General features: G+C 43.3%; 1 protein-coding gene across 1 annotated transcript in view; it reads left to right on the top strand.

Moving 5' to 3' along the window:
- NAT8L (N-acetyltransferase 8 like) overlaps window positions 1-3,193 on the top strand; it is a 44,704-nt gene extending 41,511 nt beyond the window's left edge. The window contains exon 3 of the mRNA XM_083615997.1: window positions 106-3,193. Coding sequence (XP_083472123.1) covers window positions 106-473 — 368 coding nt within the window. The 3' untranslated portion in view covers window positions 474-3,193. The remainder of the gene's footprint in view (window positions 1-105) is intronic.
- The last annotated feature ends 17,582 nt before the right edge of the window (window positions 3,194-20,775 follow it).

Genomic DNA, 20,775 nt, shown 5'->3' with positions numbered 1-20,775 from the left:
GCTCGGAAAGAAATAGGGAAAACGTCCGATAACCCCAGAGATGTGTATTTGAAGAAGCCTTTTGTGTTTTGTTTTCCAGATTCACATGTTGCTTTATACCTGCAGGTTCCTGCTTCTGGGTGGCCGTGTTGAACGGCAACGTGGTGGGCATCGTAGCCGCGAGGGGCAACGAGGAAGACAACACGGTGGAGCTGCGCCGCATGTCCGTCGACTCCAAATACCGCGGAAAAGGGATCGCCAAAGCTCTGGGTCGGAAGGTGGTTGAGTTTGCCATGGTCAATAACTACTCGTCGATTGTACTGGGAACCACGGCGGTCAAGGTGGCGGCTCACAAGTTGTACGAGTCTTTGGGATTCAAGCATGTGGGTGTCGCCGAAGACTACACGCTGCCTGGGATGACGCATTCTATTCTAGAGCGAATGTTTTTCCAGCTACGCTTCCACCGCTACTGCCTGCAGCTGCGCGAAGAATAATAATAATAATAAAACCCGCCCCGCGTTTATTTCGTTCCTCCCCAAAATCTTTTCTGCCTGTGTTTTGTGGGAGTTTCGCCATTGTTTATTTGCAGGTTGCCTTTTGTTTTGTTTTATTTTCCCCCCTGTTCCATCATTTCATCCCACCCCTCTTCATTTGCTTTGTACAGATGTACAAACAAAGGCTCCCTTCTTTTTCCCTGACATGCTTGTAGAGTGACGGGGCTAAATGCAGGAGGTTATGGCGGACTGCTCTAAAGGCGCGTACGTTTGCCCGACAGCCTAGGAGTTCAGGACGGACCACCCTCTCCCCTCCTGCCCTCTCTCTGTCTTGCCCAGGTTACCTACATAAGCGCAGGAACTTTAAACGCATAACAATATAGCTTGTCCGGTGTGTGTCGTAAATAGAATATCCGCGCCCCCCCTGCCCCGCTCCCCGAAATATTAACAAAAGTATAGTAATACTTCATGATACAGCTAAGTGCAGAAATTTTACTTGAACGCATTTCTCAGTATTTCATGGACAGGTATGCATTCGTTTTACCATGACATATTGATTAATAATACTGAAAGAAAAATGTGAAAAAAACCCTGCTTGCTATAATGCATGAAAAGGAAGTTTTTTGCATGCATACAAACACACAGCACTGCCAAGTAGGCTCTCTGATCTTGCACTTTTTCGATGTACCTCATTCTGTCAACTGTCTGAAAGAATCTCGGTGCATCTGATAACTATGACTTGTTCTTTTATCCTCATTTCCTTCTTAAGCCAGCAAAAAGACTTGAAGTATTTTGAACCCTGAGCCCAGTGTAATATATGTAAATTGTTGAAATATCATCTGCGCTGATGTATATATAACCTGCAGTTCTGTGCCAGACATCTGTATATGCAGTAGAAATCCTTCTGGTTTAATTTTATATTATTATTTTTTGGTCACCATGTATAGCTTTGTTTATTATTCTTTGCTTCCTTTATTCAAGCTCTAGCTTTTGCCGACTCGTTTCACAGAGGCAAAATGGAGGCTTCTATTTCTATGGCAACACACCTGTATGCTACTATGTGCACCAAAATCTATGCTTCAGAAAAGCAATATGCAAAAGACAGATAACTCTAAGTGGCAAGTTTGGCTGAAAGCAGCAGGGGAAACAAAAATGCTCCTTCAACCAACTGCTAGTGGCATAAATATAGACAGCCTGCCGTTAAAAGTAACCGCTGCTTTTTAAAGATGTCAGATTTGTGAACTGTACAGTACAATGCAAGCGGCAATGCAACACAGATTTGGCATGTGTCTGTAGCGCCCGTCACAAAAAAACAGCAACAACAACCAAGGTTACAGCTTCTTCTATAACTTACTTTAATAAACAGCAACTTTGCATGACGTATATCTCGAGGGAAATCAGAATGTTTTAAACTTTAAAATGTGATATATCAGAAATGATAAGTACATTTCTGGTTGCACTGAGTTTGGGTGGGCCAGAAGAGTCTGCTTTTTAGAGGGAAACCCCATTTAACGTATTTCCTCGTTTTGTTTTGTTTTTAAACCGCCTCGATAGAAATTAGGTAAAATGTTTGAGGGTACCGTTTCAAAGATGCGATAAGGGAAGAACTCAAAGGAGGAAGTGATTCTTTCTAGAACCAGAAATGCTCAAGGGCAAAAATTAGGTCTCTGCCCATTGACGCAAAGACGGGATGTTTTCTGTGTATGCAGAAAAATTGGTAGGGTCAAGATGAGAATGGCTGTTGCCCTCACTATTCCTCCAACCAACATGGAGAAGGCAGCTTCTACTTTCTCCGTATCCAAGAGAGGGTGTATTTCATGGAAGACAAATGTCACTGATAGGTCTCTACCAGACGACCTTTTTATTGATGTGTTTGCACAAATTCGCAGGGAGGTTAGACGTTGGTGATTTCACGGAGCATTCATTCTAATTTGTTTGTGGGGAAGTTGTACAAGATTGCATCAGGCAGTTGGCTATTCCACACTGAATTTCCCCATCACTTTCCTTACTGCAGAAAGGTTCAATCTGAGGGGAGGGGAGTTTATTGCGCAAGATCGCCAAATCAACTTTAATTGCACAACCCGAATTTGCAGGTATATGATTGAATCTCGCCCCCAAAATAGTGACATCCTGGAAGCATCCATAGTCCTATTCCTAGCACAGAGCAAGAGGAGCCATTACAACCTCCATGCACACGATAAGATCTCAGCCAAATAAAGTGGTAAGAATAATTCACAAAAGCCAAAATATTTTTATTTTTATTTTTAACTACTTAATGCCTTGTCAGTGTTGGTATTCTTCCTGCCTCAGACATTGCTATACCTAAGAATGGCAGCATCCAACTATGTCCCAGCAATAAAAACAAATTGATTAGTAATATAGATTAAATTTGATTTACAGAATGTACTTATTGGAACTGAGTGTGTGTGGACACGGAATGTATTTTTTAAAAATTTCTATGCTGTACATTTCTCCTGAAGCTAAAATGTGTATCGTGGGAAGGTGTAGAATAGAGGTGTAAAGTGTACAGAAATTGGTATAATATTTTCTAGCTGTTTTCAGTGATTTCATTAAACTGCATAACACAGAATAATATAAAGTATTAGGAAAAAAGTGAAAGAAAATGACTGCTTGTGCCTTTTAATCTTCTTTCCCCCCCCTTCTGTGTTGTCACTACGCTAAATGATTTCTGGAGAATTAAACCATGCTTTATAGCCCAATTTGAATGAGCAGGGGGTGTGGGGGTGGGAATGAGAGTGGCCCATAGTCTATAAAGTGAATATTATTTCCAACGTCATGTTAGACTAACAGCATGCTCCACATGTCATTCAGGAGAACCCATAAAAAAACACATTAAAGTCTTCAAAGACAAAAGGCCATCGGCGCCACCATTCATCTCACAGCACTCTTTTTGACGTAGTCTTCATCTGTGGTTTTGTTCATTGGCCTGATAGAAAACTGTTAACAATACCAAGCTCAGCTCACCATAACTGGAATGAAGTAGCAATGGGAGCCAGCACCTCCACAAGCAAACATTTACGTCTCAAAGGGCAAAAAGGTTCTCCTAGTGTCTTCTTCTTCGATGATGCCTCAGAGCCGAGTAAGATTGTCTTCCATAAACACGGTTTTAACAATGAGTCCGTAAGTGACTGTGGAGACCAATTCTGGACCCACACGTCCTTCCACAGTGGGGACATAGGTTTCCGGGCAGGAGTTGATCACGGTGTGGATTTGCCAAGCGTGCCTTCCTCTTAGCACGTTTCTCCCTTGCGTCCTGAGTTTGAGTGTCTTCAAAGCCCATGGCACCTTTGGTAAAGGCTGTTCTCCAGTTGGAGTGCTCGCAGGCCAGTGTTTCCCAATTGTTGGTGTTTATACAACATTTTTTTAAGATTTAAGATTTTTTTAAGATTTGCCTTGTTGACCACCAGCACTATGCTTTCCATTTTTAAGTTCTCCTAGTGTGGAACCCCTCTAATGACCCAATGGATTTTGTTCATAAAGTGCCTTCATTTTTGCATGTCTGTGTGTCATCACTGGAACAGGACCCAAATATGGGTGGCATAACAACCTCTGAACACATGCAATTCACAACTCAGCCTAGGAACCAAACCTTGCGCTTAGCTATCTCTGCTCATCCATAAGTTTGGTATAACCTCCCCCTACTTCTTCAAGAGGCAAATCTGGCCTGTAGATTCAGCAGTGTCTGCCTTATACTTCTTTAGTGTTCCGGCGATGAGCACTGCTTTTGGTTGCCATAGCCCTGGTCTACAGAAAGCGAGTGACACCCTAATAAGTCTGCCTAAATGTACGTTTGTGCCTATGGGCTTTCAGTAGTGTTCTTGACCTGACCTTGCCACTTCCACCACCATAGAACTCTAAATAATAATGTGGCTAAATTGCTGGTACTCTGAATACTTTGGCTGCGTATTGGTGGCAGAACCTCTCTCACACAATCAACTGTTGTCTCGCTAATGCCAAAGACGGTCGTGACAGCTGATGTGAGTTCTTTCTGTTGCATTGTATAGATGACATAGCCAACCAAACCCAAAGAGCCTCGTCTGGCCCTTATTTCAACCCTAAATCTGGGAATGAACGGGTTACTTACACTTACACAAGGTGTGGTGCCATGATTTGTGTAGGGCAAAAATTCTCTCTCTTTAAGAATAAATATTTTTATTGCTTTTCCAATATCATTCCAATAACAGCCTTGTTATAGCAATGCCAATTTTATCCAGTTAATACAATCATTAAAACCAATTGTTTATATACCAAATTCTACAATTTAGTTAAAGTGGCCTCCTCATGTGCTAGATTTGATGGCTTCCTCTTTGTTTTTTTTATTTTCTGCGTTCCAAGAGCTTAATAATTTCAATTACATTCCCTTCAAGATAATAATCCCTTATACCACAGCTACCATCTTATGGTTTCAATTCATGTTAATATATTAAGTACTTTATAAAGTGAGGTACTCCGACGGGATTGATGGTTCTTTCCTGAGTGTGGTAATTCTCTCCCCCCCCCCCCATGATGTTGTCCCAACATAAATGGTGTTGTGTTCTTCATTCTTCCAACTGTTGATCTTTCCCATCATGAATCGGGGGAAGCGGTTGTGTCACAGTTTTCCAAAAGCCTCTACATCGCTTTGTCCCATGATTCAGGATCTTGTCGAGACAAACTGTCCTCGCCATTATTATTTTTCAACCTAGGAAGAGTGGTCCTGATTCCGGAGGGCAAAAATTCCCATTCTCCCTGGTTGAACTTGTGAGGTCCTGTCTGGTCTGCCCCATCAAAGTTGTGATAAATGATGGTGCCTTAGAACAGTGAGCTGCCTTTGAACTGTCAGATCTGATCTGGTGCAGGATGTCAGTGCTGTCTAACCACTCAGAAACTATCACCACAGCACAATCAAACTGAACATGAGTGAGTAGAATGTTTACCAGAAATTATGAACTGAGTGGTTGGCTGCAGTGGACAGAAAAAAGCTTTTCAACCTCTTAGTATTAGAATTTAGGTCCTTCAGATTAAGTTGATTTGTGATAGGTTAAGGACTCAAAAAGAAGAGCTTCATGTGAAGCAGAATTGGCATACGGAAATCATAATCACAAAACATGGGGGTTGCCACTTGCTTAGATGGTTTCTAAACTTGGCCCTATCTTGCTTGCAAATATGTGCATGCCCAAATAACAAAACGGAAGGCTGAATCTTTCTACGAATGAGAGCTGGAACTGCCTTTCACAATCTCCCATCTTTACAGATTCCCCATAATACCATTCTTGCCATTCTTCCAAATCTCCAATACAACAACCTTTGCCAGACTATTCCTCTTTCATTATTGCTGAACCTCATTTCATAGTCCCTTGGGTCTACAGTTTTGATGCTCAGTTAGGAATAATTTTATATTTCTGCTTTAGGCAAATGGCGACTCCTATAATTGCACTGTCAATGAACAACTAGTGCATTGACTTCTAAAATCACAAAAACAAACATTTCAGGCTTGCAAGGACAACCTGTAGCAAATTGCCTCCTTTCGCACCTCATTCTTTCTTACTTAAACCTTTGAAGTCTTCCAGTGAGGGCCAAATGCATCTAACATCTTTGCCTGGATCATAGCTGTCAACTTACAGATTTGAAAATAAGGGACCAGCAGCCTCGAAAATAAGGGATCAGCAGCCAAAATAAGGGATTTTAGTCAACCAGCAGCCAAATGAAGCCTCAAGCGGTGGTTCCCACAGCGCAGCAACCCAGCAAAGGGGATGCAGCAAGGAAAACCACCGTCACCTCTCCGCTGGGAAGCGCTGAGCAAAGGCGAGTCCCCAGACAATGCGGCCGATTTGATCGGCACAAGGCATGCAAGCTCCACCCCCCCCAGTCGTTCTTAGACTCCTTATTGGGTGAGCAACGCAGCCAAGCAACGCAGTTGGAGCCTCCCTCCTCCCTGGCTGGCAGGGAGGGAGGGAGAGGAGCTGCTTCCTTTGAAACCCGGGAAATTTAAGGGACATCATCAGTCCGGGACAGCAGTGGGACACGGCGCTGGGATAAGGGACTTTCCTGCCAAATAAGGGACGGTTGGCAGCTATGGCCTGGATCTTCTGATATACTTTTCTGAAAAGCAGTCACAGATTGTCTGATTTGCATGGGGGTCATGGTATGTAACCTGTTCCCCATGCATTAGTTTCCCAAAGCAAATACATCCCCCAAGAGCTGCTATTATCACAACTCTTGAATGCACACCTGTTCACGCATTCTGGGGAGTAGTCAAAAAGAGCCCACATAGAAAAGGATCATGTCATTGTGTTTGAAGACAAAAAAAGGAGGGCAAGCATTGTTTTGATATTTTAAATCAGTAAAATTAGAGGGTTATACCAGAAATGCTTATGTTTTTCTATTCTGTATTAAGTCTGTTAGATATGTGATTTAACACATTTCCAGTAGTATTGTTCAGACCCAACTGGGAGTTCAACACAAACTTACGAAGAGATCCGCAATCAGATGATTAGTTGCAGGCAGAGGAGTTGCAAGAAAGACAGCTTATCCTCTTTTGCCAATGTTTCCTCTAGCATGCATTCTCAGTTTATGTTAACAGATCTTCCAAGCGTATTCCAAAACTGAGAATATGCTGAATTCAAAGGCTGCTGTCCTCCACCATCTGCGTTTCTCCAGTGATGTGTGGAGGGGACAATATTGGATGGATTTATGTCTGTTCTGTGCACCAGTGAAGGCGGTGAAGGTCCTGTGTGAGTGTCTGGAGGCGGAAGATGGATGGCGGCTAACAGATTGACGTTGAATCCTGACAACACAGAAGTACTGTTTTTGGGGGACAGGAGGCAGGCAGGTGTGGAGGACTCCCTGGTCCTGAATGGGGTAACTGTGCCCCTGAAGGACCAGGTGCGCTGCCTGGGAGTCATTCTGGACTCACAGCTGTCCATGGAGGCGCAGGTCAATTCTGTGTCCAGGGCAGCTGTTTATCAGCTCCATCTGGTATGCCAGCTGAGACCCTACCTGCCCGTGGACTGTCTCACCAGAGCAGTGCATGCTCTAGATATCTGTCGCTTGGACTACTGAAATGCGCTCTACATGGGGCTACCTTTGAAAGTGACCCGGAAACTACAACTAATCCACAATGTGGCAGCTAGACTGGTGACTGGGAGCGGCTGCCAAGACCACATAACACTGGTCTTGAAAGACCTACACTGGCTCCCAGTACTTTTCCGAGCACAATTCAAAGTGTTGGTGCTGACAATTAAAGCCCTAAATGGCCTCGGCCCAGTATACCTGAAGGAGCGTCTCCACCCCCATCATTCTGCCCAGACACTGAGGTCTAGCACCAAGGGCCTACTGGCGGTTCCCTCACTGTGAGAAGCCAAGTTACAGGGAACCAGGCAGAGGGCCTTCTCGGTAGTGGCACCCACCCTGTGGAACACCCTCCCACCAGGTGTCAAAGAGAACAACAACTACCAGACTTTCAGAAGACATCTGATGGCAGCCCTGTTTAATGTTTAATAGACTGTTGTATTTTAATATTTTGTTGGAAGCAGCCCAGAGTGGCTGGGGAAACCCAGCCTGATGGGCAGGGTATAAATAAATTATTATTATTATTATTATTATTATTATTATTAGCATAACATGTTCTCTTATTTTCTAGTAGGAAGACACATGCACATATTTGAGATAGCAATAATTGTAATGGTCAAGAAAACTGGTCTTGATTTTGTTTGTTTTTTACAAATGCTGGGTTCAGAAGCCAATGAAGGAAAGGATTAGAATGAAGGAAAGCTATAATCAAATGGTTGGTCTTGGTTTTATGAAAGCAGCCCAGTTATTGCCAAGAGCAACTGCGCTTCAAGGCTATAATTTCACAAGCGACGCTTACATTGGCTTTAGCTTTCCTCACACCAATAATTGAAATGTAAGATCTAGGGTTGTTAGAAAGTCCATTTGATTTTTGAACGCATCTTTGTCAACATCACATCTTCTATAATTGCGACATTCCAGGCAAAAGTCTTCCTCAGCATCACTTGTTAAAAAAACGTATTTCGTATTGTGGATTAAAACTGGCTTGCTGGCTCTGTTGTGTTTGAAATGCCTTCAAGCAATGAAGAATCTCCTCCTATAGAGCAAAAATTTGGGAGAACTTCCTGGCCATTTCACCAGGTGTCTAAGCACACAATCAAGGTACAAAAATGCCCTTTTAGCATTCTAATGTCAGGAAGGTGAATGCACTTGGAAACCTGTGTGCAAGAAACTCTTGATTTCTCAGGGTTCCCGACCAGAGGGAACATTTCTCAGTGCATTCAAGGGAACACACTTAAAGAAACCTCTTCTGTCCTTGGACCTAAAAGTACATGTGCCTAGGGATGTTGTCTCTGTTCACCGTTTCTATTCAGGCAAATGCCTGAATATAGTTTGCATCTCAACAATAAAATATCAACTGAATGTATTATTTCCTGTGGTGGAAGAGAAAGGGGGGAACTATTCTGGGAACATATTTGGACACTGAATACTGAGCAGGTATCAGTGCTATTCTGTTATTTCAGCCACTGTTCAACACGCAAGCTTTTAATCAATTTAGATGTTTGATACTTAGCTCTGAGCTGCTTCCCTCAGCAGCTGGTGGTCAGCGCTGAATCTTCCATTGCCACATTACTGAAATACTATATGTACATATGACTGAAATTATTGTTAATTTGCCTCAGCAAACATTGGGATAAATGAATTGCTTGGTACTTTTCAGTAGCCGCAATAAATGTGAAAATCAAGCAAGTTTTGCTGTGGTTAAAAATTGACTAAGGGTCATTTGGTTGCATTTTATTAAGTGGAACTGGGGAAAAATTAAAGAATTATACTTTCAAGTGCCACTTCTGTAAACAATGGGAGGGTGGAGTAGAAGAGATATCACTGATAATATTTTTTTAATAAAAATTCATTAATTGTGGCCTAAACATCTATTGCCTTCCCCCAAACAATTTAATATATATAATATATGATCTACTGATCCTTTAAATATATGTATTTAATAAAAATTGTGCCGCTGGTAAACTTCACACTCCTATATTTTGAAAACAGACAGACACTTGAGTCTTTCAGAGTTATAAAAGACGACAGTTGTCTTTGGCAAACGTATCCATAACTAAACATTAACGTTTGCTGTTTCATCATAACGGAAATTTAATTTCTTACATATTGTCCTATGGTTGAAGTGGACCACTTTCCAACTTCCTACAAAACTCAAATCTCTATATTCCTTGTGAGGCGCAGGATCTGTCAACGACAAATCTCCATCGCAGTGGGATTTCCCCACACAATCCCTTTGGGGGCCAATCCCCATCCTTTGTTGCCATCATTTTTAATGGAGCACCCGTTAGCCGTTTGCATTCCCATGTTTCCTGAACAATTTCCTGTTTTGTTCCAGATCTGATTTCTTGCAATATTTTTGTGACAAGTTCCATTGCGCAACCTGTGCATTGGTCTTAAAGCTGTATTATGGCTATTCGGGGCTCTTCCAGGGTCAAGACAGAGGAGACGATATAACAATGAAACTTGCAGAAAGCTCATGGAATATTGGTTATAATTTATCTTTAAGACTAGCTACCTCATTGTAGGAGGGACACGGGTGGCGCTGTGGGTTAAACCACAGAGACGAAGACTTGCCGATCAGAAGGTCGGCGGTTCGAATCCCCACAACAGGGTGAGCTCCCGTTGCTCGGTCCCTGCTCCTGCCAACCTAGCAGTTTGAAAGCACGTCAAAGTACAAGTAGATAAGTAGGTACCACTCCGGCGGGAAGGTAAGCGGCGTTTCCGTGCGCTGCTCTGGTTCGCCAGAAGCGGCTTAGTCATGCTGGCCACATGACCCGGAAGCTGTACACTGGCTCCCTCGGCCAATAAAGCGAGATGAGCGCCGCAACCCCAGAGTCAGCCACAACTGGACCTAATGGTCAGGGGTCCCTTTACCTTTACCTCATTGTAGGCCCATTATCTGGTGAAGTTTTGGTCTTAGTCCTGGAATGTGCACTGCATTTAAGAAGTTCAGCATCTTTCGTTAAATTGCATTCCAACCAGGGCTTTTTTTCAGCCAGAACTCACCGAAACTCAATTCCAGCACCTCTCAGGTGGGCATCATTGCCATTCCAAGAGAACAAGTTCCAGCACCTCTTTTTCTACAAAAATAACACTGATTCCAACTATTTTGAATGCACCACCAGACCATGAAGTACAGGTCCTGAGTGCAGTGGGGCAGCCAAGCACTTGGTACAGGCTTCCTCAACCTCGGCCGTCCAGATGTTTTTGGCCTACAACTCCCATGATCCCTAGCTAGCAGGACCAGTGGTCAGGGATGATGGGAATTGTATTCTCAAAACATCTGGAGGGCTGAGGTTGAGGAAGCCTGTCTTGGTGCTTTGACACTGGAAGAAGTAATGGTCTTCCATATAACAGTGAATTGATTATTCCTGTTAACTGTTCTTGTTTGAGCACAAAGAGGAATAGAACCTCAATTGGCTTTTCTTGAGAAATACGTAGCGTTGTCGGCCGTCCAGAATATGTGTACCAACAGTTTATATGGTCAAAAAACACATTTAACCCATGTTCCTCTTTCCTCTTTTGGCTGCCCCTTTATATATATTTTTGTTCATAAGTTACTTGAATTGTATTACTCAAAAACTGCCATAAAAAAAAACTTATGGAAAAGGAACAAAAAATAAATAACAACAAAGCCATAGGAAGGAACACAGCTACAGCAAAACTCTATGGAATTTGTATGCAGATGGTTGTTGGTTTAATTTTGGGGCATCTTCCATTCAATAGATAGAAGACTCCTGTCCATCACACATGGCTTGCTTGTAGGGAGCAAGGGGGGGGGACGGATGCTGGCCCCCCCAACATATCTTGCATGTGGTGCTCATGTGAAAAGTAAGCCGAACACACAAGCACTGGCATAATTGGGGGGGGGTGTTCCCCAATCACATGGACCTCCTAACCTCCACGTAGGAGAAAGGCAGCGCTCCCCCCCAATAATATTTATTGATTTTCATAAATAAACAGCATAAAAGAAAATATACAATAACAAGAGGGGGGGAGAAAAAGAAAGAATAAAGAGCTTAAAATACATCCAGCATCCCATATTCCATAACATCAAAAAAACAAAACTCAATTAGTTAATTGAAATCCATCTTCATAAACATATTGCTTGACTTCCTCTAATCTCATCCATCTGAATTTCCTTGTAATTAAATGTAGCAGTTTCCAATATCATTATTTCCTAAAACAACATTACAGTCATATTCCAATTTCCTGACTTTTCTTATCGTACATTTTCTTATTTATATATTTATTCCTAATTTAATCCTAGGCCTAATTAGTTCTTTCAAGTGATTACATATCTTTAATATTGCAATATTTATTCAAATAGTCTTTAAATTTCTTCCAATCTCCTTGGTATTCCTCTTCTTTTTGGTCGCAGATTCTCCCGGTGAGATCAGCCAGCTCCATAAATTCCATCATCTTCATCTGCCATTCTTCTACCCTTGGTAGTTCTTGTGTTTTCCATTTTTTGGCTAGTAAAATCCTTGCATTAGTTGTGGCATACGAAAGAAAGGCAGCACTTTTTGCTCTGCACACTTCAGACCTATGCAACTAAATCTAGATGCACGAGTGAGTGGGAATGGAAGTTTATCAGTCAATTATGTCTGCATATCAATTAAGCAAATAACTCTGCAGAAAATTTCCATTTCTTACATTTTGCGCACATTTTCCTGTTATCATCCATCTGCCTAATTTTGTCATAGGCATTCATGGGTCAGGAAAACCATCATAACGCCTGAGATGCGGCTCAGAGCATGCCCACATCAATGAAAGATTTATTTGACAAGCTCAATTAACGGTGTCAGAGCTACCCTAGGTCCCAGCTCACAAAGGACCAACGCTGCTTCGTTGTTAAGTATAAAAGTCTTTATTGAAGTTCAGTTTCACTTCCAGAGCCGCAGCGCGCAGCCCCACGTCTAAAGTGTCAGACCACTGATGCTCCGTCTGAGTCTCCTCCCCCTTGACACCAATTTAAGATTCTAGCCTTGCTCCACCTTCTCCGCTGCTCCTTCCTCCTCTGGGTCCGCCTGCCCGCCGGGGTTCCGCCCTTTCTAGCCTCTTCTCCCGCTGATTCCCCTGAGCCTTCTCCCTCCCTCCGGCGGGCTTTAGGAGCTGGTTCCCCATCCGGGTCTCCTGCTGTTCCGCGCGCCTGCACATTTGAACTTGGCGCGCGCGCCCAGCCAGCAGCTTTCCTCCTGACCGTTCCACTGCTGCTGTCACTGCTTCCCCCATCGGGGGGGCTAGCTGCAACTGACCTCCCCTCCGTTGGAGGCGTGGTCAGCCCTGACTCCCTCTCTGGAGGAGACACTGCCCCTGACACATGTGACTCTTCCCCCCCACTACGCTCTGGTGGGGAAACTGGTCCCGATCCTCCACTGCTGCTTTGGGGTTCCCCTCTGGCTCCTTGTTTCTGGTGCGTCCCCCCTGGGACCCCCCTTGCCCTGACCATCGGCGCCCCCTTCTGGGAATCTTCTGATTCGCTGGAGAAGCTCATGGAATCTCTCGGGCCACTGTCATACTCCCCTACGCTGCCCTCGGATTCTTCCCCTTCGCTCTCCCAATCCTCTCTCCCCAGTGCTCCTGCTCCTGATTCCCTGACAAACGGACATCGCTCTCTTTCGCCCAAATTGGTGTGCCCGTTCACATAAAGTAAATGTGCTGGTTTTCAGCACATTTTAACTGCTGGTGGTGGCGAATCTGATTAGGATTGGCTGGAAACTTAGCACACTCATAGACCACATCAATGCCAAATTAATAGTTCCACAGGTATAATGTTGAGATTCATATATCTGCTTTTCTTGCCGCTCGCTTGGCGGTTTGTGTGGCCTTTTCGTAAATGACCTAGAATAATAGAATGTTAACATTGTAGGGTCAGAGGGGGATCCTGAAGGACATCAGGGATCACATTCACCCAGTGCTTTACCAACTGCATTGGCTCCCGGTGGAGTACAGGGTCAGGTTTAAGGTTTTGACCTTTAAAGCCCAACGCGGCCTAGGACCCATGTACCTACGGGACCGCCTCTCCTGGTATGCCCCGCGGAGGACCTTAAGGTCCACAAATGACAACATTTTGGAGATCCCAAGTCGCAAGGTGGTTAGCTTGGTCTCAACTAGGGCCAGGGCCTTTTCAGTACTGGCCCCGACTTGGTGGAACGCTCTGTCACAAGAGACCAGGGTCCTGTGGGACTTGACATCTTTCCGCAGGGCCTACAAGACAGAGTTGTTCTGCCTGACCTTTGGTTTGGACTCAGTCTGACCCTTATGTTTCCCTCCCCTTATGGTTTTGATCTATGGGCTACTTTTAAAATTAGGCTGCATTTTAAATTGCATTTTAACTTGTATTTTAAATTGGTGTCCGTCCCCCCCCCATTATTTTTTTACTGTAATTTTACTGGTGTTAGCCGCCCTGAGCCCGGTTCTGGCCGGGGAGGCTGGGGTATAAATAAAAATTATTATTATTATTAATAATAATAATAATTTTTATTCATTTTAAAACATATTAATTGTCATACATACCACAAAATTTCACATCTTATACAATTTTTTTGACTTCCATCAGCACCTCTGATGATGCCCCATTTTTATGATTTCTTATGCATTTCTTAAATTCATATTGCTTTTAATAATCTTAACTAACGTCTTCCTTTTCATCCAATTATGCAATAATTCAAATTATTCACCTCACAAAACTTCCTGCAAACCTACAAATGTAATCTGATCATCACAATTACTTTTCAGATAGTCCGTAAATTTACGCCAATCTTCTGTGAATCTCTGGTCCCGCCGGTTTCGAATTCTTCCCGTTCGTTTATCTAATTCTGCATAGTCCATCAATTTCATCCTCCAATCTTCTTTCCTCGGTAATTTTTCTTGCTTCCATTTTTGTGCCAATAATATTCTTGCTGCTGTCATTGCGTATAAAAACAGCTTACAATCATTTCTATTTATATCATCCCCTACAATGCCCAATAAAAAAAGCTTCTGGTTTTTTAATAAATGTATATTTGAAATGTTGAAATATTATTATTATTATCTTGTCCAACGCCCAGCAACGCAGGAAATAGCTCACCCCTTTATTCTGATAAAGAACTGATCTCCCTTCTCTGCCTTCCCCCTCAGTCCCATCCCTGTGTGTTTTGTCTTCTTAATTTGCAAGCATCATGACAGATCTCCCCCCCTTCCCGGGGCATTCCACCATGTTTGTACTGAGCTTTTCAGCGCTATGGGGAAGAGGGGGAAACCCCATATATATTAAACAATGAGTAATAATTATTTTGCCCGGCTTGTTTCAGTATTGCCTTTCATTGAATGAAACAAGATATTGAGAAAGCTTAGGATCCTCAGGAAAGACGTGTCTTCAACCAGGGAGAAGAGGCGGTGGAAAAAGATTGGAAGAAATTTAAAGACTATTTACAGAAATATTGCAAAATTAATGAATGTTAGAATGATGTTGGATAGAAATTAAGTGGTTTCCAGCTGTAATGCTTTAAGAATATGGAAGAAGGGTATAATTAGGTAAAAAAACAAAACTAAAAAGGTGTTGGATTGGAAATAAGTGGTATTGGCAACAAAGTTAATAAGAATAAGCAAAAACGAATTGATAATGGATGAAAATACTAAGTTATAAAATGTTAAGTTATAGAGATAAGATAAATGAAAGAGGGTAAGGATTTGCTGATTTGATTATTTAAATGGGAATACAAGAAGGGGAGGTGTGAGGAAGTCAAAGAAACAAGCAAATGAGTTTTATGTTATGAAAAATAATTGTTTTTAATTTTTCTTGTTTTTTCTGTATGTTTTACTTATTTTTTAATTTTAATTTTTATTATTATGTGTTTTTGTATATTTGTCTTTGTAAAATCTTAATAAATATTTCTTTAAAAAAAAAAAAAGGAAAGACGTGTCTTCATGGCCATTCTACTCGGATTGGTTGTGTTGCCAAGGGGTCGATATGGTAATTTTTCATTTCTCGCTTGCTGTAATTCAGCCGCGTGAGGAAGCGGCTCCTTGCTAATTGCTCTGGCTGCAGCGAAATGCTACGACCTTTGGCTTGGAGCCAAGGGAAGTGGAATTAAGTTTGAAAATTCACATGCAGGGGATTATGGGTGCTGTAAGCGGTCCTGCCGAGAGCTGTTGCCTAGCGATTCGGTAAGGAATCAGCACCAGCCAATAAGGAAATTTATCTCTCCCTGAAGTACACCACCTTGATTTCCTAAGGCTTACACAAATGACGGTTGGGTTGGCTGGTCGAAATCAATATGTGAAATTCAGCTCCCTGAAACAGGGTGCTCATTCGCAGGGGAGGTGGGAAGAGAGGAATGCCAGACAGGCTGTCGAGGAGAACTGGGAGTTGAAGGAGACGGTTGTTCGGTTAGACTGCATGAAATATACTCGGAGTCGAGAGTGGATTTCATGTTCTTTTTTCAGCTCGTAGTGGTGAGGAGGAATGGAAGTTCCCCCACAATATCTGCTTTATATACATTATTTACGCAATGGGCTGCACATGACTGGCTAATTCCGGGATTCTCCTGTAGGCCAATCAGGTTGTGGATTCACTTCCACCGGGAGCTGGATTGGGTGGCTCCTGCGGACCATTCATACTGCTGCATTGTTCTAGGACCAATCAGACTGCTGCATTCTGAATCCTATTGTTCTAGGACCAATCAGACTGCTGCATTTTGGATCCTATTGTTCTAGGACCAATCAGACTGCTGCATTTTGGATCCTATTCAACTCAGTACATAACACTGCACATGTAGGAGAAACTGGCTGGGCAACAGCACTGCTGGGACCTGGACCAGCTCACCTATGAGGCAAGGTGAGGTAACTGCCTCAGGCGGCAGGATCCACAGGGGCAGCAGATCCTACTTCCACTGCTGCTGTTGCTGCCATATCTGCAGAGGGTTTTGGCGAAGAGGAGGTCCTGCTGGCCTCATTCCCTCCTTGTTTGTGGTGTAGATCTTCACTCACCCCTTATTCCCTGGCTAGGGGTGGGGTAGGGGATGCACCACTTTGTGGGGCACTAATAATAATAATAATAATAATAATAATAATAATAATAATAATACTTATACTTATACTCCGCCCATCTGGCCGGCCTCCCCAGCCACTCTGGTGGGCTTCCAACAGGATATTAAAAACACCAAGCATTAAAAACATCCCTAAACAGGGCTGCCTTCAGATGTCTTCTGAAAGTGTTTATTTCCTTGGCATCTGATGAGAGGGTGCCACTACCGAGAAGGCCCTCTGCCTGGTTCCCTGTAACCTCACTTCTCGCAGGAAGGGAACCGCCAGAAGGCCCTCGGCGCTGGACATCAGTGTCCGGACTGAATGATGGGGGTGGAGACGCTCCTTCAGGTATACAGGACCAAGGCCGTTTAGGGCTTTAAAGGTCAGCACCAACACTTTGAATTGTGCCCGGAAAAGTACTGGGAGCCAATGTAGGTCTTTCAAGACCGATGTTATGTGGTCTTGGCAGCCGCTCCCAGTCACCAGTCTAGCTGCCGCATTCTGGATTAGTTGTAGTTTCCGGGTCACCTTCAAAGGTAGCCCCACGTAGAGCGCATTGCAGTGGTCCATACTGATTTAGACTTCAGGTGCCAAAACATATTGGGTAAGCCCTGGCCAAAACCAGCAACTAAGGGAAATGGGCCAAAGAACCCGAGGGGAAAATGTGTGGTTGGGACAAAGATGGGGGAGACCTAAGGGGAAAGCAAAGCCAGGTCAGAACTTCATACTGGATAGACATGGGAGAAAGCGTGTTCTCACTAAAGGAGAGCACGTGTTGCGGATGGGGCCAGGCAAAGCACCCTGTAGTTGCCAGGCAGGATAGATTGAAGGGGCCTGGCTTGGATTGGTGGTTGGTGTTGCTGGGGTAAATTTGACGTTGCCAGTTTGGGGGTGGGAACAGAGGTTATTTAAACAAGGTTCACAGCAAGCTGCTTTCTCTTTCGCTGTGGGCACCGGATCACCCGCCCTCCCTCCCTTTTGGGCTTGTGCTTTGACCTTGCTATGCCTATCATGGGGTCGTCCGCCTTGGTGCGGGGGCCTGGTAGGATTTTTGTCCATTTGGCTGATTGGCTGGGGCCATTTGGTTTTTGCCTACTGTGTAGCAAATTGTCACAACTTGTAAGGTTGGCGGTTAGGCATTGGTTTAAATTGGTTGGTGGTGGGGTATGGATTTGGCTGTGCCTGACCCTCCAATGCTGCTGCTGCACGGGAATTCCGTTAAAGGAATTCAGGGGCTTACCATCCTTTCGTCCAAACCCCTGGAATCGGGTTTGGGCCGCGTAAGCCCCTGGGAGCATGCGGGGAGAAGCTGAGGGTCTGTGTCGCAGCTCCAGTTATCCCTGATCTTGTTCCTCCACACTGGCTCTCGCTGGAATCCGGGAGTCAGTGCTGTCCCCCAAGCCGGGGGGGGGGGGGACAGATAGTCATAACCAATGTAACTTGCTGTTGAAATGGAATACTCAGGATGAAACAGTTAAGTCAGCTATGATTAAATGGGCACAAGATGTTGGACATAACATTATGTTTGCTGACTGGGAACAGTTGTGGACCACAGGTTTGAAATTCACGGCATGTAATGCCTTAAGAGAGAATATTATGAAAATGATATACAGGTGGTACATGACACCAGTCAAGCACGCAAAAATATATCATTTGCCTGATAATAAATGTTGGAAATGTAAGGAGGTTGAAGGTACATTCTTTCACCTTTGGTGGACGTGCCCAAAGATTAAGGCTTTCTGGGAGATGATTTATAATGAAATGAAAAGGTATTTAAATATACCTTCCTGAAGAAACCAGAGGCCTTTCTCCTGGGCATAGTCGGCCATTTGGTGCCAAAGAAGGATAGAACTTTTTTTATGTATGCTACAACGGCAGCAAGAATACTTATAGCAAAGCACTGGAAGACGCAAGATCTACCCACTCTGGAAGAATGGCAGATGAAGTTGATTGACTGTATGGGACTGGCAGAAATGACTGGCAGAATCCGAGACCAGGGAGAAGAGTCGGCAGAAGAAGATTGGAAGAAATTTAAGGACTATTTACAGAAATATTGCAAAATTAATGAACTTTGAAAGATGCTGGATTGAATTTATGTGGTCTCTAGCTGTTATGGTAAAAAGAATTGGTATAAATATTGTTTAAGTTACAAAATTTAAGAAGTTGATTGGAAAATAAGGTGTTAGTTAAATGGAATGTTAAGAGATTAGGATTTGCTGGATAAACAATTTGAACTAGAAAACAAGAAGGGGAGGTAGGAGGAAGTCAAGGAAATATGTTATTGAAAATTGGTATTGAAATTGATTTGTTTTTAATATTTTTTTTCTTTTTCTTTTTTGTTTGTATAAAATTGAAAACTCTAATAAATATTTATTAAAAAAAAAAAGATAGTCATAACCAATGCCTAAGCAACCACTCACAATTTGCATGTTTAATAAAGTTGTGGCCAAAATTATGCCAAAAACCTTAAACAAAAATTTATGAGTGATGTGTGAGTTATTGGGGTAGGGGTGTTTTGGGGGACCTCAGCACGCAAGTAAAAAGACCATGGAAGTTTGGGAGACAGGGGTCTGTGGGTCAGGGAGACAAAAGGGGTTTAGGTCAAGGCTCCAAAAGGACTCATCAGCCTTGAAGTCACATGGAAGTGGTCTTTTGCTAGCTGTTGTTTATAAAGCACACAAAAGATTTCTAGAGATTTAAGTGCAACACCAGCCCTCTGCAGGCACTCTTATTTTAAATTAAGTAAACATGCAAGGGAGATGGTTTTCAGAGCTGCTGTCACAACCTCTATCGGCATGAAGAAATCCTGTTGAATTTGTGAAGCACCACTGCAATGCCTATATACCCTCAACCGTTTGGGAGAGGAAATTAATTTTGTTTCACATCTTAAGGCAGACTTGCCTAATCATCACTTTCCTGAACAAGAACCAAAACACAGCCATCCTTTGACATTTGAATTTTTGCAACCGTTTTCCAGCCATGTAAAATGCATGCATTGTTGAAGACATCCAAAAACGCACTGTTTTAGGGGAAATAAATGTGTATATTGGGGGAAATGGCACCACAGGAGAACTGCCATGAGGAGAAATTAACGCTAAGATGCTTTTGAGTTTTCATGAAGATTTCCTTTGAAAAATTCAGGAATCACAAGACAGAGAAACCAGTAGAACAATAACAATAACAATAATATTTTATTATTTATACCCCGCCCATCTGGCTGGGCTTCCCCAGCCACTCTGGGCGGCTTCCAAAAAAATATTAAAATACTATAATACATCAAACATTAAAAGCTTCCCTAAACAGGGCTGCCTTCAGAACACTTCAATCTCCCAGGACATTCTATACAAGATCTCAAAGTAGCTGTCTTATTACAAAATAATTTCAGAAATAGACTGGAAAGAGAAGTTGCTGAATTGCAACCTATTACCAAACTTAAAACCATGGAGAGACCTGGTCGGAATAGAAACATTGGATACTTATCTCATTATACACGATAAAGCTATTTTTAGCCATCTCACCCCTTGCTTTTTCCTGTAAGACCCAATGCAGTTGTTAACAGTCAACAGGTTTACCACACCTATCAGCCAATCACCCATTCCCACCACCCTTCAGAGTAATTCCCCTCCCCACCCTCTCACTATCTATAAGGGTCTGGTGACTTCTGTTTCAGTGTATGCATGCAGACGAAAGCTCATACCAATAACAAACTTAGTTGGTCTCTAAGGTGCTACTGGGACGCGAGTGGCGCTGTCACGACGCGGGTGGCGCTGTGGGTTAAACCACAGAGCCTAGGACTTGCCGATCAGAAGGTTGGCGGTTCGAATCCCCGCGATGGAGTGAGCTTCCGTTGTTCGGTCCCTGCTCCTGCCAACCTAGGAGTTCGAAAGCACGTCAAACTGCAAGTAGATAAATAGGTACTGCTCTGACGGGAAGGTAAACGGCATTTTTGTGCACTGCTCTGCTTCGCCAGAAGTGGCTTAGTCATGCTGGCCACATGACCCGGAAGCTGTATGCCGGCTTCCTCGGCCAGTAAAGCGAGATGAGCGCCACAACCCCAGTGTCGGCCACCACTGGACCTAATGGTCAGGGGTCCTTTTACCTTTACCTTAAGGTGCTACTGGAAGGATTTTTTTAAATTTTGTTTCAACTATGGCAGACCAACAGGCCTAAAGGTAAAGGTACCCCCGCCCGTACGGGCCAGTCGTGATCAACTCTG

Source organism: Podarcis filfolensis (genome assembly GCF_964270895.1).
Source record: "Podarcis filfolensis genome assembly, chromosome: 5".
NCBI lineage: Eukaryota > Metazoa > Chordata > Lepidosauria > Squamata > Lacertidae > Podarcis > Podarcis filfolensis.
This window is presented reverse-complemented; position numbering and strand designations above follow the sequence as displayed.